We start from the raw sequence: 26,823 nt of genomic DNA, 5'->3' as shown, positions 1-26,823 counted from the left end.
AAACTTGAACCGTTGTGATACACACAATACCACCCATAAAATCTCCTTATTTTAGTTATTCGCAATTTAAATTTTTTTACGGAAGTTTCCCTACTTTCTATGTGACGGTTTTATTAAGGTTCATATCAAATCAATATTTGAAAGGAAAGAGTATGCAAAAGGCAATAAGTGGACACAGGCGGCTTTCTTTATACCGTCATTAGCACGTCAGCTACAATAAGGGCGGACGACCTTGTGGTGTAGTTGAATTTTAAAAGATGGGCTCGTTACACTGGCGAAAAAAAAACTCTGATGAGCAAATATCATGCAATTGGGTGCTTCATAAATTTTAGAATGGCACGACGCTAGCAGAGGTCCGGCTCACACGACGGTATGCACGCGATAGCGTCAAAGTTACATGGTATGCGGCAAATGTGACATAATTTCGTTGTAATTTTGAAGAAGAGAAAATTAACATTCGTTCAACGGACATACGCGATACAGTTTGAAGCATGTGACCTGGTTAAATAGGAAGAATGTTCTCATATGGGAAAGGGATTGGCCTCTCCGGCATTGACACGTTCCAACATGGCACGGCATGCAGCAGGTCATTGTCCACCGTCATATGTGATGCAGTAAAATTGAGGCAGAAATCTAGCAGCGACCTAGTTCTGTTGAAGAAAGTGAAAAATGCTGTTTGGCCCATGGAGTGAAAGTGAAAAAAAAGATTACTTTTTGAGGCAGGTAAATAACCTAGGCACAACATATGATTGGAATTTTTCGCTATACAGTATACATGAAAGACTTTCCTTATCTTAAAGCATTTGAATTTCATTTAACTAACACACCGTCAATCAGTCAGACTCCATTTCCACCTTGAGGGACGAACATCTTCAGGGGCGTTTGTCGTAACTTTGCTTGACAGCAGCTGCGTTTCCGGTGTCACGCCGAGAGCAATTTTAGTCGGTGGCCGCGTGAATGAGCATGGCGCTTTTTCTTGCGTTTGTTTTTTTTCAAAACTTCATTCTTCTGATATTTGCTCAGAATTTTGCTGGAAATGCTTTCATTTATTTATTTATAATTCTAGTGACTTCCATTTGCAGAAAAAGTGACCAAGTAGTGACTTTCAGATAGTGACAAAAAAAACTCAAGATCTCAAAACTCATGTACCTACGACTTAAGGAATCAAGGCAAAATATTAATTAGAGTCATCCAAATAGCTCACCTTTCATTTTCATTTTCATTTTGCAGCGTTTGGTGGGGCAATGAAAGCGCAAGTCAATCCAAAGCCCTCTCTATGGTAATGGCAGAAGAGTCCTTGCAGACCACTTGAACGCCATGGGGTAGGATAAGGATGGGGTGAAGTGAGGTTCGGATTTGGAATCGACTCGACACTAATGCAAAATGTAATTGAATGCAAACTAGTTAATGATCAAAGGCTAAAATGATAATGTCAAGATTTGTAGTACAATTTTTTTTCTAGTCATTAAAAGCAATTTTTAAAATGCAATGTCTTCTTGTTTGCCTTGGAAGCAGCTGATGTGGTTTGAAAGGCCACTTAGGCATATAGTACAATTATAAGTTATTTAATGTGTTAGCTTTTTGTGACCACATTGAAAATGTAAAAAAAATATTGCGTATTAGTGTTCTATTTTATAACTTTTATTTATGCAGAATGAAAATTAATTGATTTTGTTTGCTCTGAGTGTAGGTTATGCGTTCGTCAAATCACTTTGTTTACCTAAGTCATTGTTTCGTCAATATTTTCAAGCTGTGTCGACACTACAAACTCAATGTAAGTTGTATCATGTAAAAGTGGAAACTGCTAAAGAACTTAGTTTGTTCCATAATATTTTTTTGTCAAGGTTGACTATAGCTTTAAACTGTTCTAACAAGTATCTTTATCGTTGATTAATTACGGTGATTATCTATTAAGTTCTAATCAAGGTCAGCTATAGGATTCACTTTTCGGTGGCAAACTAAAGCATCACGCCTATTGCCTATCTATTTGTAAAAATCATCGAAAATGTTAATAGTGGAAGTAAATGGAAGAATAATAGTCTTTTAACCTTGTTATAAGATTGTTCATATACCATCATTATAATGTGTGGTATTTTTTATTATTACTCTTCAAAGAGAGGCATAACAAAATAAAACTGGCACCACGTTCCTAGTTTAAAAAAAAACTTCTACTCAGTGAATCAAGCAGTCGATTCCCTACGAATGTCGTGAAAACTTTGATTTTCAATAAATGCCTAGCTAGCTTAATGCAAGCGTGGCTACGACTCAGCGTCACAGGGAACGCATCAGAAAAGTATTGACGAAAAGAAGAGAACTCACATCATTATCACTGATGAAAAAGGCCTCTGCCTGACTGCACTACCATTCAAGGCTCCAAGACACGATGTCCGTTGGATCACATGCAAATGCCGTAAATTAGTGCGTCAATGCTAGATATGTAACGCGGCACCAAACAAAAATAGTCAACATGTGATACCACCACGACAGGATATGTCTTTGGTTGCCATCTCAGTGCTAATGGCGTAAGCCGACCCACCGCGGCGCGTGAAAACTTGATGAATAAGATATGGAATAATTTTACCAGTAACACTTGTTTATACATTAACAAAGTGTTCAAAATTTACTTGTATAACTAGGCAATGATTTACTAATTGTTAGACAGAATTATTTTTTTTAATTTAAACAACAATTTTGCTGTAAGTTTTACACTATTATGGGGAACAATGTTTTGTATGAGTTTTTCCTACAACCTCTATGTGAAACAAAATGCTTTTTATGATTGAAAATCATGTAAAACATTGCTAGATATCAAATTATGCCGACTCACAAAGCTATTAATCGGAAATAGGTCTAACTGCTGGTTTGAAAAACTTTTAAAAATTGAAGAAAATATTGCCATTTAGAAAATAAAACTGTTTCCAGAAATAGCATTGCGAAATAATAAAATATATTTTGAACATTTGTAACGACAAAGTATTGACCGACATGGGCTTTCCTCTTCTCAAGAAAAAGGGAAATTTCTATTGGCGCTGATAATCGAAAAAATCTCCACGGTATACGAAGTTTTTAAAAATTTTCTCAAAAATTCTGAAAGCAATTTAATTAAAAACAGTAAGCAGTACGGGGTTGGACTTTTCTTATACTGTATAATAGTTTACAAAATCGGTAAACGCACGTAGACATTTTTGTCTCGAATTTGAGCAAAAAAAAATTTGGAATCATTTTTTTTAAAGCGAAGCGCAAAAGCAGATTATTTGTTGCTTCAATATCATGAAAATCGGCTTTAAAAGTGTATTCTCTATCTTATAGAAAGCAATTTATGTTGCGCAGAATATGGCACAACATTAACTTTCTGTTCCTACACTACTAAAAATTCACACATATTTATTGGAAAAAATCCATAGATTTAACTTATGACGTATATCAGCGCATACATAACCAATCTCCACGCGAACTACTTATTAAATATATATCCAAATAAACTTTATGTGTGGTGTCGAATTAGCAATTATTTAATTCATGCGTGTTTCTATATCGATTATATTACATACTGCCGCTACTCGCATATCAGTCCCATTTCGGTTTTCGTCACTTTCGAGATAACTCCGTAAATAGTATTCAACTTTATCATACTTCCTCATAACATGATAAAAAATGAGACTTTGTTCGGGAGAAATGTGAAAAAATACCAAACCAACCTTGTCCCATATTGAATGTACCCGCATACCAGTCCCATTAAAATTTACATAAGCTGATTGCTCAAAATTCAATTATTTTTTCATTGATCTGAATCGTTTTACAAGCACTCATTGAATGGGGAATGACTCTGCAAAATTTGAACCAAAACGCGAAATGTTTGAATTTATTAGATTTTTTAAAGTTTTACATGGAAAATGCGTTTTGAAACTTCATCGGCTATTATCTCAGTGTGCGAAAAACCAATATGGGACTGATATGAAAGTACCGGCAGCATATATCTTATATAGGTATTTTTGGCAGTGTAATTATGCACGCGGAATGGATAAGTACAATAAGCCTGGCTTGTCAACCCAAATTGGACGTAGCAACTGTTTTGGCAAGAACACATATTTCAAAATGATATCCGGATAGATAGATATCCGCAAAGATGCAAGGGACATTTGCCACTTGGCCTTGCGCACCACAGCTCCACTATGCGTTTTTTGAAACTTCGAGGTATCTAATCTAAATGTGTATATCACGTGACTAGCACGAATAATTTTCCCTGAAAATTCGACATAATTCCTCACTCGGATATTTCCTAGGCCGGACTGGCATTCCGACATTTGTGAAAATAGCACTTTCGGCAATTATGTTGGACTGTTCTTATTATTCACGTTGGATTATATTTATTTCCATTCCATATAAATATCCGATTTGATCGGAATAAAAAATTGCCTTTTCATCATTGGAGAACTTTAGAACACAAGAAGGCAAAAAAGTGACTGGAACATTGACATGAACACAATAACTGATCTGGAATGTTGTCTTATATTAAAGTTCGGTTTGGAGCGGATGTTTTTTTCGTTTACTTAGCGTACAAGAACGTTTAAACGTTGTAGTCAGATAGACTTCAGGGTACATACATGGTACTAAAAACGTGCAAAGTAATGAAATATTTGTATAAATGCTCAGAACCATTTTATGGGACAAAAAATTACCCAAACTGAGTTTTTATTACTGTGCGCAGAATTAGAAAAATTGTGCGCAGAATATGGAACATTTCAAAATATGTGCGCAGAATTAGGAACCATATATGATAATTTACAAATCGATTAATAATATATGCTCTTAATCAATTTAATCAAAATTTTCATGATTTATAGTCTTCCGGGGATTATGGTTACAGATCTACTACATAAAGATATTCATGAATCATTATGGTTTCTCGATAACAATGATTTTATTTCAATTTTTTTTAAATGCGCAGAATATGGCATCTCCACGGTACGTCTAAGGGGAAGGCTCGAATACAGGGTGTAAAACGAAAATTTCATAATTGGGGACCGTCACGATATTATGTTAGATTTGTAATATTAATAGGACCTTTATCTTTCAATGGATTTTACAGATTTATGTATTAATCAATTCGCAAACTCTTTACCAATTTGCCAGTAGTATTGAAACTTTTGAATATCAAAAGGGGGCTTGGTGGCCTTGTACCACTACTTCTGCCTCATAAGCAGGAGATCAAGGGTTCGATCCCTGGCCCCTTCCCATTTCATATTAGATCATTCCATTAATCATATAGATTAATCTTTTTGCAAATCAAATTCTCATTGCTAGCAAGCAGGATTTTAAATATAGAATTTCTATAACAAGCTGCCTGTTACTTAGTAGCAGTAAATAAATGTAAAAAATAAATTGGAATTCATATGTACCCCATACGGATGCCAGATACGGCCACTGTTTTCGAACAGGCCTCATACAGATGCGAATGTATGAGGCTTGTTGTCGGGTAGCGGCAGTGAAGTAGACGTGTACCTGGTAGGAGAATCCAATAGCATTCAAATTTAAATTGTAAAAATGCAATCCCATTAGAATTCACTTTGATACTTTCCAATTGTTCTAGTACTCTAGTACTAATTCTCATTAAATTATTCCTATCCCAAAGATCGCATCACTTACCAGAAAGTGAATCCAGATAATATATCCCTTCTTACTAACACAACTCGTTAAAGGAGGCTGATCGGAGAGCTCTCTGAGTGTTTGAGCGTAAGGTGCTGCGGACAATACTCGGCGGTAAACAGGAGAACGGTATCTGGCGGCGTCGCATGAATCACGAATTGTACCAGGTGTATAAAGGGCTGGATATTATTAAGCTTATACAACACGGCAGACTACGGTGGGCTGGTCACGTTGTTCGTATGCCGGAAGAACGTCAAGCGAAGATAATATTTAGTAGAGAACCCGGAAGAGGCCGCAGGCTTCGTGGAAGGCCGCGTACACGATGGCTTTTTGCAGTTGAAGAGGGCCTGAGGGCGCTCAATGTTCAGGGCGACTGGAAGCGATTGGCCCAGGATCGAGTCCAGTGGAGAAGGATACTCCATTCGGCGTAGGTTCATCGAAGAGCTGTAGCCCATCAAGTATCAAGTAAGTACTAACACAATATCCTATCCTGAGACGATTGTGGAGATGCAGAGGTATACTAGGTCTCTAGTAACAACGAGAGTCGAAGTAATAATCCTTCCTTTCCTTGATGACCGTGAGCAGTGGCGCCGGAAGTGGGTAGGACAAGTACGATATGTCCTACGCACGAATTTTCGTGGGTGGGACAGTCAAGGCATTGTCCTACCCATGATTATGCCGAGCAGAGCATAAAATATTCACCGTCACGAAGCAACTTCGGCCCGAATTTCAACAAAGTGTCCATCAGTTGAACGTCGGGGTCAGATCTATGTGAGTAATTGTTCAAAACATTATATAAGTGTTCAGTTTTACAGACATTTAATAGTTTTCGAAGTCTGAATAAATTCTGATATGTTCAGCCGAATATGAATATGTTACGAAGTGAGAGTGTGGAAGAGGCTTCATCAAAAACATTCGATTATTTTAAGCTCTTGTTGCAATACTGTCTGCACACCTAAAATCGCTAGGTGCAATACTGTCTGCACACCTAAAATCACCGAATTGTCAACAGCATAACTGTTTGGTAAATAATTTTACAGATTTTCCGTGGCTTTGACAGTAGAACAAAGGAAAATATCACAGAAAATCGGTGAAATAACTACCGAGCAATTCTGTTGTTGGGATTTCGGTGAATTTCAACGAAATTCGCGGTGTCTTCGGCAGAAGGACTTGAAAATGTTCTAGGTCCTCGGATGCAACATTTTAATTTACCCATGATATGAGAGAGTTTATACTTTCGCGTAATAAGTATTTCAATGAAATAATATTTTCCCACAGAGCACCGTGAATTCATTGAAATCTGTGAACTGATTTAAGTGTGTGATAGGTCTGATTTCTAGGTCTATATAATATCATCAGATATTGAGCAGTCTAACTTATTTTTAGTTTAAATGAATTATTAGAAATATATGGAAAGAAGCTTTGTAGGAATCTGGAAGGACTAAGTAATCACAAATATCCTTAAGTCCGCATAAAATCTGGTCTGCGACGGGTCCTGTACTCCCCGAAAGATTATTCGACGATCATATGATTTCCTGGATAAGCGACGATCCATAAAAATGTCAAAGGTAGAAGGTTCAAAAGATTGAATGAACAAAACATAGAAATCTTCAATTTCATATACATGATGACTGGAACAATATTCACAACAGTAACTTATAATTGCCCAGAGTTTCTCTTTCCTTATTTAATTTAATTTATAAAGTGTTCAGCAGCCGTCGGGCGAAAAAAATGTGTTTTTCTTTTAACTAGCTGTTTCGAACTCAATCTCATAAACCGTGTGGAAAAGAACTGAAGTATTTAGTCGACTCCCCATACATTACTATCCGTCTTGTAGCAATGATTGTCGAAATAATTTTCTTCTCCTTATCCTACATTGATCATCGTTTTGATTAAAAGAGCAACTAGCAACTACTAGTACAATCATGCTTATTGAAGAAGCTATTCTGAAAATCAATGCAAATTTCATAAATTATGTGAAGATTTTTTATTTTTTAAATTTTTTATTTGTAATTTGTACATATTTCTCAACACCTGAAATGTTGCACAAACTGACATTTTTCCTATTTGTCCTACCCACGACTTAGAACGTGGATGCGCCTCTGGCCGTGAGGACGTGGTCGGCGACGTTATTGACTTAGTAAAATGCAATGAGTTTCCGAAATTTGTACATTGAGAATGATAGCTAAATCCCAAGCTACATTCAATTGGTTCCCTGTGTAATTTCGCAGGTTCTAGTCAATCACGGAGTAGCAACTACGAATTGTACGGTCATCCTGCTCATGCTCAGTATTGAAATTTTTGATTATCAACGCTAAACTATTGAACATTTTAGTTCTTTTATGCATCCCCTCTCCCGGTTCTTTTTTTACACGGGTGGGTTTTAGTCGATTAAGATCTTTAGCGTTAATGAAACTATGAGTTAAACCCATGAAAAAAATCACAAAAAATCAAAGACAATTCAGGTGGTATTTTAAAAACTGTGAAAAATCAGGTTAACCGGGAAATTAAAGAATACCAACCATGTAAAAAATATTGGGTGTACAGAGCGTGTTCCAATCCTTGGTAATTGCCTACTTTTAAGGTATTATCAATTATGAAACTGGATTGTATGAAAGGGGTAGTCCAGCTGCTAGACAGTGGAGTCCCTCACAGAGTGGGAGGGACTGCTAAAGCTGGGTAGTAGTGTTGGTGGGATGGTTTCTTCTCTTCTATATAGAGCGGAATGATTGGTTCAGTGTACTATATTTGGTTTTACGTAGTTTACGTCGAGCGGTCCAATCTTGTATACAGCCCTAAGATTTTTTAAATTTCATTCGGATACCGTTTTCCTTATTTGTGACTTGGTTCGCTACAATTTGAGCTTGTCAGAGACAATCGACTGTTTGAGCCACTTAGTAAACTCACCTAGTAAACAGAGTCTTATATCCGGATCTGTAGAAAGCGTCAGCGGCTTCTTTTACCCGAGAGTGGCGCTTAAGCTGCTGTACGTTGTGTGCACAACACAAACGTTTCACCTTAATGGAAAAATAAGCAGCGAGCGTAGTAACAATTTCAAATATTTTTTTTTACGATTCAAGGCTCGACGTAAGATGCAAAGAAAAACTTTTGAAGCTCCTCTAAAATTAAATAAGGAGTTGTTTATACCCAATTCAGGAATTTTAGTAAGCAATAATTTCCAAATGAGATACTTTAACATGTTAAATTTTGCATCGGGATTACATTAATACACAATTGGAAAATTGTTGGAAAACTATTTTTTGTTAGAAAATCAGCAATGTCTGCAGTTAGGCTTTCGAAAATGTTTGGATTCTTGATCTTATTCTGTCATAGAATCCGTCCATTCAATTATTATTGAAAAGCTAATAACCGAGTTAAAAGTTTAAGTTGGCCAAGTTTTAGTTGGAATTTGAAGGCAAGAAGAAGTTAAAAGCGACTTTTGTGCTTAAGCCTTAGAAGTTCATTTTTAAACATCCACATTACTATAAAGCAACTTCATGGACAAGTACATAAAGCGTTACATTATTTGAAATTTCGTTCCCATATGCTAGAATGATGTACATCACGAAACTAGGATTTGAAACCCTAAATTTTAATTTCGATCAAAATAGTTGAAAATAGTGACTTTTTACGAGAGAAGTGACTTAAATGACTTGAGATCCAAAAAAGAGACTTTTTAGTGACCTACCCGAAAAAAGTGACAAAGTCACTAAAAATGACCCGCTACCAGGCCTGCCAATGAAGAAGCAGATTGGGGGGATTTAAAAAGGATATGACGTAAAAGGAATGTTTGTTCAAATTGAAATACGATACATAATCTTAGAAATCCACAGACCCAAATTGTATATGTTATTATCACATGTTATAGGTCTTCCAAGAGTTCCCTGAAGCTTAGGTATTCAAAAAAAAAAAAACAATTATTGAACGCTTATTCAATTTAATTATATGGATCAAAATCAGCATAAGCAATCAAAAAAGGCAAGGTGCTGAAAGCATGTACTTCAGGACCTGCCTTTGACATAATTATGAATAAACATTGATTATTGACGTTTTAGTATTTTTAAAGAGGTTTTTTTATGATGCCTAAACTTATCATATGGGGCGACAGGGCCACCCCCTCGGGGCAAGATGAGCGAGGACCAAAAATTATATTAAAAGTTTGCTGAATTTATTTAGAACGGGTGACACATTCCTTGCACTTCTAGGGATTATGTTCAAATGATGTTTCGCTCGAAAATGTCGTATTCCATAATAATATGTTGACCTCTGTCTCTACGTCAATATCTGAATTTCCCTTAATCTAATTTTTACGATTAAAACCATATATGTTGTTTAACTTATCTTTGATTCAGCCAGAAACTATGTTGATGATTTTTTAAATGCATTTAAGGGTTAGGCGGCTCTTAATCCTGGAGATAATCTTGTTCCTAGTACAGTTGGCAATACCGCCCCAAGTCGACGTATATTTAAAGATTTATATCCTATCGATCAAAGGTACTGTGAATCTCCTCAAATTATTAATGCAGATAGGCTATAGTTATATAAAAGCCTTGGTAAATATCAATTTGTGCTGTAAAATGAGTAATTTGAGCTTCAAACCTTAAATTATGTATCTACAAAATTATAAGAAAATTACAACCATTATAAACCATTTTAAAATCAATATTTCAAGAACAAGTGATGTTGTCAAAGTGCGTTTTTCAGTTGTATAGCCCTTTTACATTATCGGTTACCATCCCTCGTGATAATAATGTGAATATAATACTCACTTACGTCATAATCAACGTTGGCTGTTTTTCCCCATATGGCGATCTTGCCCCACTTTCCCCTAACGGTTACAATAGTAGTGACCTCTTAATCTTATTTTTAAAACGTTCGGGTGCTACGCAAAAGTCAAAAAGCTTCTCAATCATTGTAAATGTCCTGATCATTGCAGAGACTGGTTCGTTGTGTCCAAAGAACGTACGATGAAATCGATCCTGCAGCAGTGATCGTTGTAGAAGAGGTTTTTGAATGGCACGAAGATCCAGTAGCCTGAGTAACCGAGGAGAGTGGACTTCTCCACACAGTAGTATAGCCACGAAAGTCGCTTGCTGCAGCTTTCGCCTTCTTTTGAGGGCATCTGCATCTGCAGAAGATTAAGTGGATCACGCCATGGTAAGGGCCATTCGAATAAAACTCCGTTGGACACGTTCAATTCTCAAGTTCCATAAAACGTCATATGGAGTCCAGACAATAGAAGCGGTTTCCACGATAGGTCTGTGTGGCAGTGAAATAGCACTAGCCGTTTACTATATAAGTAAATATTCAATGGCTTTGAAACCATCGAAGTAGGCCTGACACCAATATTCGAATAAACAACAATCGAAGCAGTCGTTGCACATGGATGTCAGTCACATGTGCTGCACCATCGAAGGTAAAAGGTTTTTCTGGAGACTCCTGCTTGTATATTAACGGAACAAACTCCACAAGGTCGAACCAGTACAAGGCCGTCAAGCAATGCGGATTAGTGAAGCACTTCACAATTTTCGATATGAATCCCAGCTGGCGGTTTGCCTTGGAAATAATCGACGTTTAATGGGCGTTGAACGTCGGTTATGGATCCAACACAACTCCAAGATCCATAATCTCCGTAACTTTTTCAAGTATGGTTCCATTAATACGGTAATCAAACAATGATGGGTGTTCTGAACGATGGAAGGTCATAATAGAGCACTTTGGGACCGGAAGCACTGACAGTCAATTGGCCGATCGGTAGAGATGTGGTTTTTCGATTAGCCAAGAATAACATCACTGACAATTATTTCGAATAACTTTGACGCTGCATACAAGTTGGTTATTCCACGATTGTTGTTCTTGACATCCTTTCTGTCATCATTTTTGCAGACCGGAAACATATAAAATTGTTTACAAATGTCCTGAAAATGCCGTCGTCCAGTGATCGATTTAAAATGGAGGAAAGTGGCTCAGCGAAAACAGCAGCACAACGGCAGAACACAACAGATGAGATGCCATCGAGACCAAATGAGAAAGAGCTTTTAAACTTTTTGGTCTGTTGCTTACACTGGCTCGAACACTGATGCAAATAATTTGGCGAACATTTCACATCGTTCCACAGGTGTATTTGCTTCGTTGGTATCGTACATCACATTGCTTGGTATGGACGAATTTTTCCTTTTGCTATTGACAAATTTCCCATCTATATGAGACAGTTATGCTTTTATGGGCATCATAGTAGACGTATGAACAGAGTTTCTAATATCTAAAGCACCTACTATAGTGTAGTACAGGCTTTTATCTTTCGCATAAGTCCATTTACATAATATTCTATCTGGGTCATTTTTTTCATATATTTGGATGGAGGTTAAAATGGCTATCATTCAGGATTTAGACACTGAATAGACACCCCATTAGTACTTTTTCATTAGGCATGACATGAAAGACAGGCATACACACAGGACAGACAGACATATGCTCTTGTATTGATAAATTGAAGTTGAAAAATTAATAAAAACAAAATGTTTGTGAGTATATAAAAATCCAACACAAAAACACTGAAATTGAATTAAAAACCCAAATTTATACCCCAGTGGCGACGATGTTTTTCCCGATTCGATCTGTCCCATTAGACTTAGTGTGTTAAATGTGTCCCAAAGTTATTTGCTTTCATTTTGGCTTCGAAGCTTTGAAGCGTTTCATGCATGTTGCTTAAAAATTACTCAATTATAAGAGTAACGGATTGCGCACGGCCTTAACGAATGGTCTCTGAGCCTCCTTTAAAAATTCCTCTTTGGAGTGCAATTAAAGCCTTCTGGTACAATTTTGTAGTACGAGAAAGGAAAAAAGCAAGGTCGGGTACCTTCATCGTGTATAAATTCCGGTTTTAATTAATTTATTCTTTTGCCGGAAAAGCCGAGAAACCCGAAATTTTTAAATAAAAAAAATCACACCCTACTATTAAATCTTCACTCTATCGTCCTGTATAACGTCTTAGTGTATTAAATATCGTGCAAGACTCTTTTCCACTAAATATGCTAACACCGTCTTCAAGATTTGCATGTTAATAGCTTTCGGTGCGGTGTGCTGTTACATGTTATCACACTTTGGTTCCAACTTTCAACCAACTAATTCTGAAAACTATAAAAAGAAACATGTCCACTATCGAGTAGCAGCGGTTAGCGGAAGTATGCCCGCAGAGGTGAGAAAAGTTAAACTTCCCGTGCGAGAGAAAAGTGGGCAGATTGTGGCATTTTTACCTTCCGAACTGTTACCTGGCGGGATCGTTCACTACGTTCGCTGTTGTCATCAAATTTAGTTATGGTTAGGGGGTGGAAAACGCTAACTAATGTGGTATAGATTTGCTTTTTTTTCAGTTACCTGAGCCATACTGCAGGAAGGTCGTTTTGCCGCATAGCGACCCACCGGGGGTTGCTGAACGACTGGCGGGGATATAACCGGTTGACGGGTCTGCGAGCTGGACCTCCTCTGTTCCCCCACGGTGGTGAATGTGGGCCCGAAAAGGTTTGTGTTAGGACTGTTGTAGTTTGGTGATGAGGTGGTTGGTTGTTGATTGATTGCGGTGAAATTTGATGGTTAAAAATAGAGAAGGTATTAAGCATTGTGATAGATATTAGTTACACCCTTCAATGATGTGTTGGTTATTTTGATTAAATTGAAAAAGCGCCCATACTCGTTCACTTGGAATAAAAGCACCAAAGTGTGTTAATTTTCGGCGTGATTTTCAACTTTCGTCGGAAAGCTTACCTAGCGGTAATGTGCATGCGGCGGCCGTCGATGTCAGAGGCGTGCTCCTTGTTCGCGAAGAAACCTTCGTAAACGACGAAGTTGTTCATTTGCGGTATCTTCTTGTAGAGTCCTGTAAGTGAAAAGGTGACGAATGCACAAGGAAGAAGAAATCCATTAGAGTGTAAAATTTACAGTGCTGCAGCAATGAAACTTGGGTAACGAATTGCTTCCACAAGGCATTTAGTCAGCCATACGGTGCCTTGCGTGACGAAGCCTGTTTGCTCAGTTGGCCGTACGTGTCTACTCAGACTGTTGATGTTGATGGTTAGATGCACCAACAAAACACCCACTGACTGCGATCTAAATGAATTTCTTCCGGCAAGTGCGGAAAAGTGAAACAAATATTTGCCATGATAAAACAGCGATAAGCATCCTTTCTAAACAAGAAAGCATGCTCATACTGTGGCCATCCATTTAGGGGCAGTCCCTGGCAAATTCCGTTAGTGTAAGTTAGCCATAATTATGGTGCATGACTGATTGTAGCAACTTTATCATGATTCAATTAGAGCTTCATTCGAAGTACAAGTTTTCTCCGCATCATTGAGCATCTACACAATGATACTCACCATAATGCTTCTGCAGGAATCCAAGCAACTTCTCCGACGGTCGATCGATGGCCATCTCCTCCGGGTGGATGTTTTCCTCTTTGAGCATGTGTTCGAACAGCTCCCGACCCAATCCGCCACGCTGTCGCGATTCGTGAACGTAAAAGTCCAACACGCACGGCGCCGTCACATTCACCGTCTCGCCATTCTGGTCGAACACGTACAGGGATTTACGGCCAACTTTCAGAATACCAACGACCAGTCCACTGCGGATTGGCGATACCCCGAGATTGGTTTAAAGATTTGAGAGAAAAAAAGTAAAAGCAAAACAAAGGATATTAGAATTCTGATTTGCATCACTATAATTTGTTCGCAAGCATTCGATCTCGTGCAGCATGAAAGGGAAATGGGAACGTCACACGCGATTGTTTCCGCCGTGTTCTTGTCAGGAGTTGCTAAAGAAAACTGGGCTAGTTTTCCTCATAGTCCTTGTTATTTTTTTTTCAACTGTGCCCATTAGTCTTATTGCTACTTATGAAAATTATAAATGCGATTATAATGTGTTTTATTTCTTAACTGTTGTTCTGGCTGAGTATTAGTTTAGTAATAATACGGGAATCAACTAGGAAACTAGAACTATGAAGAACTATGGATTTAGTTGTAGAGTTCATGATTACTGCAAACTTACTGCTTCTGATTTGATTCAAACATCAGGTAGATGTGATGGTCGGAACTTCGCAGCTTTTGTGAGGTTGTCACCGGATTCGACAATCCTTGTGCTTGTGCGGACAACTGACCAACAAAATTGATGATTTCGGAGATTTGTGCGGTGGCATCTCTGGAAAGAAACAAATAAATAATATAATGAGTATGGGTTGCATTAGTACGTAATTAACTAGGGCCAATCAAATGTGAAAAATCGTAAAATAGCTATTATTTTCACCTAAAACGTTCTATTGTTTTCGAATATATTTGGTATATCTCTAAATCTGAATAATGCAACATTGTCATCGTGGGAGTATATTACATTCCGGCGCAATATATTCATATTTACGACCTGCTCTGCGTAGTACCTTATTGGGCGCCGAATAGAGCGTCGATCGTAACCACAAACAGTGGCACCAAATACGGAACAATGCCGTTCGTACGGGGGTGTATTTTTTCTCTCAAGCTATAACTACTTAGTAGAGGCAGAGACGAAGCTATATATTTTTCGTTAATTGATCGAAATTGGCTGCCTCTAGCGCTTCGATCTCGATTAGTGTGGTAGCTGTTGCCGATGCATTTTAATAAGAAGCCGCCTGATTTCAACTAAAGATAGTAAGTTGTTTCGAAACTAGTCTTGGTATCGTAATAAGTGAAAAATAATGAGTTCGTAAATAAGATAGCAGAACCAATTATCTAGTTTTGGAAAAGCCGAAGGAAAGATGTACTGGGAATGATTTAATCGCTATCGCTATATTCGATTTCTTTCGACCAGGGATGTCAATTTTTTCAGAATGTAGGAATATAACATCAAAACGTTAAATCAATCAAGAATTCATGCAGACGTTTATTACGTATTGAAGAAATACTGAAGACGAATTTGTCGTATCAATATTCAGAAGTAACAGTCAAAGGCTTGCCCGATGTCGCTGGAACACTTCTGCTGGCAATCCATTGGTTAGGATATCTGCAAGTTGCTCGTTCGTTGGATTGTAGCGAACAGCACCGATTCCTCGCTGAATCAATTCTCGCACGAAGCGGTATTTCACGTCTACGTGCTTCATGCGACCGGTTTTTCTATCGTCCTCTACTACTCTGATCGTTGACTGATTGTCTTCGTAGTAAATTACAGGTCCTTCGAGCTTCCTGCCCAAATCCTGCAGCAGCCGTCGCAACCAGATGCCGAGGCAAACGGTCACACTAAGCGCGACTAACTCAGCCTCTGTCGATGACAGGCTCACAGTCGGTTGCTTCCTGGTCAACCAATCAACTGTACGGCCATGCACCTGGAACACATCCAGTGATAGATCGCCTGTCTACGTGATCATTAGCCCAGTCGGCGTCGCAGAATGCTTCCATCGTCGGCGCCTTTTCGTCGCCGCGAAAATTCAGCCCAAGATTCAAGGAACACTCGCTTCAGGTGCACCCAGTGCTCTTCCGTAGAACAGTTCTGAAACTGGCTGAAGTAGTTGACAGCCGAGCACAGATCGGGGCGCGAAGTCAATGTCACGTACATAAGGCATCCAACCAACTAACGATACGGATTCTCCGTCCGATGGAACTCCTCACCCATTGGAGTTGAGATTGGTTTGCATTCCTGCATGTTGAACCGCCGCAACAAACCTTCCAGGAAAACACGCTGGCTAATCCGCAGGTATCTGTTCTCGACGTCTCGCTCAATTTGCATGTCAAGGAAACTTTTCACAGGCCCCAAGTCTGAGCCAGAGCTTTGTTCACCGCTTCAATCTCCTTGATATGCGGTCCGATAATCAAAATATCATTCACGTATAGCACCAGGAACGTCAATCCGCTTCCGGTTCGCTTGACATATAGGCACTGGTCACTCGCTGCTCGTTTGAATCCAAGCGTCTCGACAAATTAATGGAACCGTTCGTTCCAGGCCCTTGATGCCTGTTTCAGGCCGTTTAGCGAACGATTCAAGCGACAGACTAGGCTGCTTGAAGCCCTCCGGTTGAACCATGAAATTCTCCTTCGAAATCTACCAATTGAGGAAGGCAGACTTCACGTACATCTGATGGACTGTCATCCTCTCATGGTTCGCCACAGCCAGCACAGCACGAAGGGTGTCCAGTTTCACAACTGTGGAGTAGGTTTTCAAATAATCGTAACAATACCGCTGCGTAAACCCGCGTGTCACGAGCCTAGCCTTGTAGCGATCCTCTCCGCCGTCCTCATTTCGCTTCAGCCGGAACGCCCACTTACCGTTGTTGACGTGGTGTGCTTCCTAGAGTATTCTCACCACCCGATGAGCACCGCTTCTCCCGGCGACACTGCAGGCTCCACGAACCATCTGATTGTTCATCTGCTTTTTCTTCACAATGGATTCATAGACGCAACTGTCAAAATTATCTTCATCCGCGTTTCCAGGTCCGCTCTCGACCGAGCTACCGACTTCACTTCCTGCTTCGGATTCTTTCTCTCCTTTTCGGACATGTATAAAATCTTGACTCTTCATATTCTTCGAAACATGATGACTGCGCCCGCCGCTTTCGACGAAAATCACATCACGTACGGGTACGACTGCAATGCCCTTTCGCTGTGGTAGCCATTATGGGAGTTTACGATGAACAATCATCGCCGCGATTCAAATTTTTTCCGGTGTTCCTTTGGAATATAAACGAAAACATCAACACTGAAAGCTCGCAGCTTGCGCACATCCGGCTTGCGTCCCTCCTATATCTCGAAAGGGATCTTCTAGCTTTCAAGAGCGCTTACTGGACGTCGTTCGCCGATGGCAACTATACCCCATTCCATCGATTCCCGCATCGTCGCTTACCGTATCATCAGCGAACACTATTTGCAGTCCGTTTATCTTGATTTTTCGCACGGACAACAAACTAACACTGGCTTTCGGAATGTACAAAACGTCCGTCAATGTTATCGGAATCGGTTCACCATTCACCACGGAGAACAGACGGATCACACCACGGTGCTTTGCAGTAATCGACTGTCCTGCTTAGCAACAGCGATTTCCATCGGTTTCTGCATCGGAACTAGCTCTTCGAACAGCCCGCGGTCGTTTGCAATGTGCTCCGACGATCCTTCATCACCCACTTCATGCATCGCGATATTCGCCGCACTGATAAAACACACACCTTTTCCGTGTCCCCCGTAGTGCGCACTTGTCTTCTTCCAATCACTCGGCATTCGACAACTCTGTGCCCCTCTTGTCCACAGCCAAACAACTTCCACACTCTCTTCTTTTGTTGTTGTCTCAGTACCCTTTTAACACGTGAACCAGAAAACCTAAATTAATGATTTCGTGTGTGTTACTTCTACGTGAAGTTAAACGATTTACAATGATATGGAAATGCTAATATCATCTTCCAAATTCGGACGTACATGTTCATGATAGCATTAGAGGCGAAAGTATAGAATCGATAGTTCCGTTAGGATACGGCAGGCATGAAGAATGTTTTTATAGAAGTCGATTTGAAAGCGAGCGGAGGGCAATATTTGTGAGGGCATAAATCGCACGACCTTCCTTCTGCCAAGCTCCCGTATGAAGGGGAGGGAAGAATATCAGTGTGGAAGCTGATATATCTCCACTGGCAAAAGGAAGGTGGTTTGACTTGCTCATATGCCATCGCGTGCGGAAGGATTTGCTATCGACGAGTACTGTCTCCAAATTTCTAATATGACATCAGCATTTAGTCGAATAGGATTTTATTGCACAGTTCTGTTTTCTCATTGCGTCCGTCTCGTCGCAACCAACTTGGCTGCCTCGGAGAGAACAAAGCAGAGAAAGGCACTGCTGTTGTACCGTCGACCAATAACAGCTGAATTGATGGATGCCCCACCAAGGGTAGTACACTAAATTAATGATTTCGTGTGTGTTACTTCTACGTGAAGTTAAACGATTTACAATGATATGGAAATGCTAATATCATCTTCCAAATTCGGACGTACATGTTCATGATAGCATTAGAGGCGAAAGTATAGAATTGATAGTTCCGTTAGGATACGGCAGGCATGAAGAATGTTTTTATAGAAGTCGATTTTAAAGCGAGCGGAGGGCGTTTAACTTCACGTAGAAGTAACACACACGAAATCATTAATTTAGTGTACTACCCTTGGTGGGGGCATCCATCAATTCAGCTGTTATTGGTCGACGGTACAGCAGCAGCAGCCAAGTTGGTTGCGACGAGACGGACGCAATGAGAAAACAGAACTGTGCAATAAAAATCCTATTCGACTAAATGCTGATGTCATATTAGAAATTTGGAGACAGTACTCGTCGATAGCAAATCCTTCCGCACGCGATGGCATATGAGCAAGTCAAACCACCTTCCTTTTGCCAGTGGAGATATATCAGCTTCCACACTGATATTCTTCCCTCCCTTCATACGGGAGCTTGGCAGAAGGAAGGTCGTGCGATTTATGCCCTCACAAATATTGCCCTCCGCTCGCTTTCAAATCGACTTCTATAAAAACATTCTTTCATGCCTGCCGTATCCTAACGGAACTATCGATTCTATACTTTCGCCTCTAATGCTATCATGAACATGTACGTCCGAATTTGGAAGATGATATTAGCATTTCGCATATCATTGTAAATCGTTTAACTTCACGTAGAAGTAACACACACGAAATCATTAATTTAGTGTACTACCCTTGGTGGGGGCATCCATCAATTCAGCTGTTATTGGTCGACGGTACAGCAGCAGTGCCTTTCTCTGCTTTGTTCTCTCCGAGGCAGCCAAGTTGGTTGCGACGAGACGGACACAATGAGAAAACAGAACTGTGCAATAAAAATCCTATTCGACTAAATGCTGATGTCATATTAGAAATTTGGAGACAGTACTCGTCGATAGCAAATCCTTCCGCACGCGATGGCATATGAGCAAGTCAAACCACCTTCCTTTTGCCAGTGGAGATATATCAGCTTCCACACTGATATTCTTCCCTCCCCCTTCATACGGGAGCTTGGCAGAAGGAAGGTCGTGCGATTTATGCCCTCACAAATATTGCCCTCCGCTCGCTTTCAAATCGACTTCTATAAAAAACATTCTTCATGCCTGCCGTATCCTAACAGAACTATCGATTCTATACTTTCGCCTCTAATGCTATCATGAACATGTACGTCCGAATTTGGAAGATGATATTAGCATTTCCATATCACAGAAAAACCTGCTGCCTCCATCTTCATCGTAACAGAATCAACATCAACACTCTTTCTCTTTGTCTCTTCGTCGAACTCCAACGTCAATGCCTCCTCCGGCATCGCCTCGATGGCTGTCACGACCGTCGCATACGCTGGCCCCAGCATCAACAGCAGGTGGCACACGACGTCCAGCTCGTCAATGCCAGTTCTGGTTGCTTTATATTCCCGAACGATTCGGTCGAACTTGAGGAACTGCTCCTGCAAACTAGCACCGTCTTGCCGATGAGTTATGAGCTGCTTCTTCGGGTGCAATCGACTTGATTTACTCCTTCTTTCTTCAAATTCGCAGCAACGCTTGCTAAATCTCTTTCGGAGTTGGTTTGTCGTGGATGTCCTGCAACTGACTGTCGTGCATACAGGAAATCAGCCACGATCGGCATCATTTATCCTTCTTCACCCTCTTTTCCATCGCTTTCGTATTCTCTCTGCGCACCTCAGCCGTGTCCTCCTGCTTAATTTCCAGCTCCTCCACCTCATCCGCCTCCTGCTCGATCGTTTTAATCAGGTCATGCTCGTCGAGCAACGCCAACATCCGAAACTTCCAGGCCGGATAGTTCGAGCCATCAAATAGTGGCACATGGGCAAGATCGCCTTCGCGCACTGGGCTCATTGGCCCTGACGAAAGCGAGAAACAAAATGGGGGCCGGGTGATGCTTTTTTATTTCACCCGGCACCTTAACAGTCACGGAAAAAGTCATTGGAATGGGTGTGGCATCGAAGGATATCGAATCACGCGACGTTTCTGGTTTCTGCTTCGCATCGCATCAGATGCACATCCGTTAGAGGCTAAGCGGCAGCACAAACCACGCACACAATAGTGGACTGACATTGTGAAGCATGAGCATGAGCATGACCGCACAATTCGTAGTTGCTACTCCGTGATTGAGTAGTACATGCGAAATTGTCCAGAAAACACAATAAATGGGTAGCTCCCATTCTCAATGTACACGTTTCGGAAACCCTTACGGTTATATAGGAAGGGAAGGATTGTTAGTCCGATTCTCGTTGCTACTAGAGACCGAGTATGCCTCTGCATCTTCACGATTGTCTTGGAATAGAATATCGTTTTAGTTACAAAGGATAATATATCTTTATTTTTCTTCGATCAATAAATCCAAAAGTACACAACCCAGCTCCCAATATAGGAGCCGAAAGTTAAGTAAATGTTCATTTAATCATCGTACAATGTTCTGTGAAATTGTTCTGTAACATACCAACTGCCATTTTTACAATTTTTGGCTCAATCGAGCAATCAAAACCAATTGCCAGATCAAATTAGTAACGGAAGTGTATTTTCCTATATATTTTGGCTGAAATCTCCATACAAACTTCAAATCAAATGCGCCAGTTTATGCAACAAGCGATTGAGCTGAAATTTTGAGAGATTGATTTTCTCACCCAAAGACACAATCCTGCCCCGTGGAATTCAACAACATTTTTTTTTCCCAATACAAAGCTGGGCCAGTCTAATGTGCATAAGCCACTGAACACCAAATAGATAATTTATCATTTTCGCGGCGACTAAAACACGCACTGTACTCACTTGCTTGATGGCCACTGCAAACTATTGAAGATCACCACTATAGTGGACTGGTTTTGTGAAGAATAAAACAAGTAGAAGGTTGTATCCAAGACACGATCGCCAATTCAACGTAGGATTACGAAAAGTTTAATTAAATTTTGAAATTCTGAACATACTGATGCTAATCAAAGGCTTTGATCGCTATGCGATGATTTGCGAGAACGAGGACGTAGCTCTACCCAAAACCGCAGAGTAGTGGTGGTGAAGACATCGTTCTTCTTCTTGTTGATTATAAAGATATCGAGATCATAACTTAAGAATAGTTTGGAATGTCGTAGGACGTAGATTGTCTGAAAATTCTGTAAAGCATCTATGATGGTACAGACATGGGCGTAGCCAGGATTTTGACAAGGGGGGGAGGGCCAATTTTTTTTAGGTTTTCTGAATCGTAGTTTTATTGGTGTTTGGTACTTTTTCCTTCTAAGTTCCAAAAACTTTGAAACTAAATCCACAACCAACAGTAAAGGCTGGACTACAATAGCGCGTTGCACTGGACGTTAAAGTCAGCGTTTTGTACTAAAACGCAACGCCAATAAACGTGACGCATTCACGCCCACAATACAACGTTCGCGTTGTGCGTTTATTTAACAACAATAATGAATAAAACAATAATAGATTAAAAAATGCATGATTTATTGATCATCAGATATTTTTAAATAAATTTAAATAAAGTGAGAACACGAACTTAGTATTCAGAAAGAATATAAAATCGGCATAACAATTATTAAGAAAATGCTGCATTCTTCCATAAGTTTTAGAAAACTAGAACCATACATCTGAATTTCTAAACAAATCCTCTCTGAAATAATATTTATTATAAACTAGGCAGAAATAAACAATATGCAATCTTTCTCCAGGAATTCCTTCGACGATTATTCCAGGAATTCCATCAGGGATTCTTCAGGCAACTTCTTCGGCAATGTCTTCAGGAATTCCAATATTCCGTGGAAATTCCGCAGAATTGCCAGCAAACATTCCTGAGAATTTCGCAAAAATTTTTCGAAATTCCATAAAATTTTCGAATAATTTCTTGTAAAAATTTCAAAGAATTTCTCCAGGAATCGGAAATAAAATCAATAATGGAATTTTCTGAGGAATTCCTAGATTAATTCCCAAAGAAATCCTGGAAAAATCCGGTGAACTTCAAGATTTCCACTGGAGATCCTCCAGGAGTTTCTCTGAAAATTCCTCCGGGAATTCTTCCAGGAGTTCCACCGGCAGTTCCTCCAAGAATTCCTCCGAGAATTGTTCCGGTAATTCTATCGGCAGTTCCTACGGAGGTTCCTCTGAAAATTCTTCCGGGAGTTTCTTTAGAAGTTCCTCCAAGAGGTTCTTTCGAGAATTCCTCCAGGAGGTTCCTTCGAGAATTCCCCCAAGAGTTCCTCCGGGAATTCCACAAGCAATTCATCCGGGAGTTTTTCCGGGAAATGCTCCGGGAGTTCCACCAATAGCTCTTCCAGGAAATCATTCAGGCTTTTTTCAGGAAAATATTTAACATTTCTTCAGACATTTAACTGGAAATTCCTCCTGAAGTTTCTCTGGGAGTTTCTCCGGGAGGTCCTCTAGGAAATTCTAGGAATTCTTCTAGGAGTTCCTTCTGAAATTTCTCCCGGAGTTCTTACGGGAGCTCTTCCGGCAGTTCCTACGGGAATTCCTCCGGGAGATCCACTGGCAGTTTCTGTGAGCATTCCTCCGGGAGTATCACCGGCAGTTCCTACGGGTGTTCCTCTAAGAAGGAACTCCCGGACTAATTCCCGGAGTAATTATCAGAGAAATTTTCGGAGGAATTGCCGGTGGAACTTCTGGAGGAATTTCATGAAGAATTTTCGGAATAAATCCAGGAGGAACTCTCGTATAAACTCCTGGATGTACTCCGAAATGAACTTCCGTAAGAATTCCAGGAGGAACTTCTGAAGGAATTTGTAGCTAAATTCCCAAAGAAAGTCTAAATGAATTCCCGGAGGATATCGAGACGAGCCAGCCTTTGCCTGAAAGTCTCGATAATAAAGACAAAAAAATCCCGGAGGAACTATTGGTGGAACTTCCGGAGGAGTTTTCAAGGGAGCCGGTAGAATAGCCGGAGTTGAATTTCTAGAGGAACTTCCGAAATCCCATTTCCCGTGAAATTCCTGCCAAATATCATCCAGGAATTTTCTGTGAATTTTCTGGAGGGATTCCCGGAGGAACTCTTGGAAAAACTCCTGTGTGAGCTCCCGGAGGAACTCCCACAAACACTTCCAGAGGAATTCTAACAAGGAAGTCCTAAAATAATTCTTGGAGAAGCTCATGAAGGAATTTCTGGAGAAATATCTGAAGAAATTTCCGGGAAAATACTGGGGCCCTCCTTAGCCGTGCGGTAAGACGCGCGGTTACAAAGCAAGACTATGCTGAGGGTGGCTGGGTTCGATTCTTGGTGCCAATCTAGGCAATTTTCGATTTGGAAATTGTCTCGACTTCCCTGGGCATAAAAGTATTATCGTGTTAGCCTCATGATATACGAATGCAAAAATGGTAACTTGGCTTAGAAACCTCGCAGTTAATAACTGTGGAAGTACTTAATGAACACTAAGCTGCGAGGCGGCTCTGTCCCAGTGTGGGGATGTAATGCCAATAAGAAGAAGAAGATACCGGGAGGAATTAATGCCGAAATTCCCAGATGAAATCCTGAAAGCATCCACAGATGAATTGCTGGAGAAATTACCGGAGGTTTGTTCTGAAGAAATTCCAGGAAGAGCTCTTGAAAGACATCCTGGAGGAAATCTGAAATTAATTTCCGAATGAAATTCTGGAGTAAATTCCGATTGAAGTCCGGACAGAATTCTAGGACAATTCCGCGGAAAAAATCCAGAAGAAATTCCTAAAGTAATTCCTGGAGAAGAACCTGAAGGAATTCCCGGGGAAATACTTGGACGAATTCCTGGAGAAATTCCTAAAGAAATTCCTAGAGGAATTCTTGAAAGATATTCTGAAGTAATCGCGGAAAGAATTCCAGAATGAAATCCTAGAGGATTTCGCTATTGAATTTATGGAGGTATTCCTGGAAGTTATCCTGGAGGAATTAAAGGAAGAGTTCGTGGAGGTATCCCCGGAGAAGTTCCTAGAAGAATTTCTGAAGTAATTTCTTATAGATTTACAAGTGAAATTATGGAGCGAAATCGGAGGATTCCCTTCATAAATTTTTGAAGAAGCTTCTAGTGGAGTTTTAGGAGGAAATTCCGTATGTATTCTTAAAGGAACACTCGAATGTATTCCTGAAGGAAATGTCGGAGAATTGCCGAAGAAATATCTAGAAGTAAAACTTGAAGAGAAGAAAAGAAATATGCAAGGAATTTCCAGGGGAGCTTCTTGAAGGATTCCAAGGAGAATACTTGAGCCCGAAATGTTTCGAGTTGTTTTGTACTTTCATATATTATGGATCCTGGATACCCTAAAAAGTTTTTGGGAATCTTTTGAATTTCAACCACCTATATCTGAATATTGGATCGTAAAGTGCACATGTTTAAGGGAATTCATTCCGTCATTCCGTTCAATCTTTCCACCATTTAGAGGGGGGCGACGGCCCCCCTTGCCCCCCTCTGGCTACGCCCTTGGGTACAGAGAAAGAAGCCCCACAGATTCAAGGATTTAATTCCAGCATGGAGTAGTACCGTATTTATTATTTTAAACATCAAGAGGATAACTCAAGAGTAGTTTGGATACCTTTGTTGCTCATGACCATACCTGTCCAATATTTTTTCCGACAGAACAGTAAATTCTGTTAAGAAAATTATTTTGAGCTTTTTAGTGGAATGTCTTCACTTGTCATAAGACGAGTTTATACAATCCCATTTAAGAGAAGACGACCTTACTGTTGAGGTCGAAATACGTATCTGTCAAGATACAATTAAGTGGTGGAATTAAATGGGATTGTACAAACTCGTCTTATGACAAGTGAGTAAATTCTGAACAACTTTGCCTAAGAGTGCTTCGCGGTATATATTGTTCTAGGGTCAAACATGTATAACCCTTCCGTATTGAATCGGTTGAATTAGGCGTATTATTTAAACAAACGAAGCATTTTTCTTAAGAAGGCGGAGTCAATCATAGTCCAATTGCACAACACGATTCGACAAAGTAAAAAGGCTACAATTGGTTCTAAGATATCAAAGGTCCATTACTGATTCGATAGGAAAAACGATGCTTAAAAACCAGTATAGATTTGTTTAAAAATGTGTTTTTTGGATTAGATTGGTAGGGACACGGCAGGTATTTTCGTATGTTCGTCATAGTCTCGAAAACCAATAAAAGAGACGCTTTTTTGTAAAACTCATACGTATCAAATCATAGGCTCAGGAGAAACGTTCTGCTATAGTGGAATTCTAGCAAATGTACGTTGCTTTCGTTGGTTTTAGCCCCTACGACGATGGACGGAAATACCTGCCGTGTCCCTATTGATTATAAATATTACTTCAAACTTAGGCCTGAACTATATAACAATTAAAAATCATAAAGTACAATTTTATTCGCAGTTAATTCAGTAAAACATTTTCCTACATCGATAAGTTTATTCCGCATCTGTTACTAAAATCAATAACCTTAAAAGCCTGTTGTTTAATAATGTAACAAACCAGCGCACGCACAATCTCTTGGCAGGACTCACTTTTGTGTGCATATTCTAGTCCTGTCATACCTGACCCATCAACGTCATTGTCAACAATAAGCCGGCTCCTTAGTGCAAAATCGAGCATCACCTGTAAGGACTCCACGGCTTCGTATTCAATTGCACATTTCAAAATCGTACAGTTTTCCCCATTGCGATGATTTAGCTCAGCTCCTTCGTCCAACAGTAATCGCGTAATATGGTCATGGTTGACATGGGTTGCCATTTCCAGAGCCGTCGTTTTTAATTTTCCGTGGACGTACTTCCATGTCAAACTTGGACAACTACGGAGCAGCATCTCGGTCATCAGAATGTTTCGATTTAGTATGGCATGGCCTAGTAGAGCAGCTTCTCCACTCGCGTTAGCATGCGTCGGATCTGCGCCATTTTGTAGCATGAAATCGGCAACTTCGCAGCAGTTTGTGGCAACGGCTGCTTGCAGAGGAGTATAACCGTCAAGATCTCTGTGATTCAAGACATTGATTTGGAGAGGATCGCGGTGTTGGTTGTGGTAGAGGTACATCAGCTTGATCAATGCCAACGGGACAGGTCTGCGAAGGACAGTGTGAAAAGGAGTTTCGGACCTATCATTTTCATGAACGGGATCAGCACCCATCCCGAGGAGACACTCCGCAATAGCAGGGGACGTATCCGGTTGTAAATTATGTAATATGTTCTCCTGGCCAGGCTTGTTGAACAGGAAAGGAACTCTGAA

General features: G+C 40.0%; 1 protein-coding gene across 5 annotated transcripts in view; it reads right to left on the bottom strand.

Moving 5' to 3' along the window:
- The window catches only part of LOC134217493 (alpha-tubulin N-acetyltransferase), a 90,381-nt gene that overhangs the window by 2,838 nt on the left and 60,720 nt on the right, over positions 1-26,823 (bottom strand). For all 5 annotated transcript variants that reach the window (XM_062696258.1, XM_062696261.1, XM_062696259.1 and 2 more), the window contains exons 3-6: positions 14,686-14,835; positions 14,019-14,263; positions 13,411-13,522; positions 13,024-13,180 (exon numbers count right to left, since the gene is read on the bottom strand). In XM_062696258.1, the coding sequence (XP_062552242.1) occupies positions 13,024-13,180; positions 13,411-13,522; positions 14,019-14,263; positions 14,686-14,835 (664 nt within the window). The remainder of the gene's footprint in view (positions 1-13,023; positions 13,181-13,410; positions 13,523-14,018; positions 14,264-14,685; positions 14,836-26,823) is intronic.

Source organism: Armigeres subalbatus, chromosome 2 (genome assembly GCF_024139115.2).
Source record: "Armigeres subalbatus isolate Guangzhou_Male chromosome 2, GZ_Asu_2, whole genome shotgun sequence".
NCBI classification, from domain to species: domain Eukaryota; kingdom Metazoa; phylum Arthropoda; class Insecta; order Diptera; family Culicidae; genus Armigeres; species Armigeres subalbatus.
The sequence above is the reverse complement of the archived record's forward strand: the minus strand, read 5'-3'. Positions and strand labels throughout refer to the sequence as shown.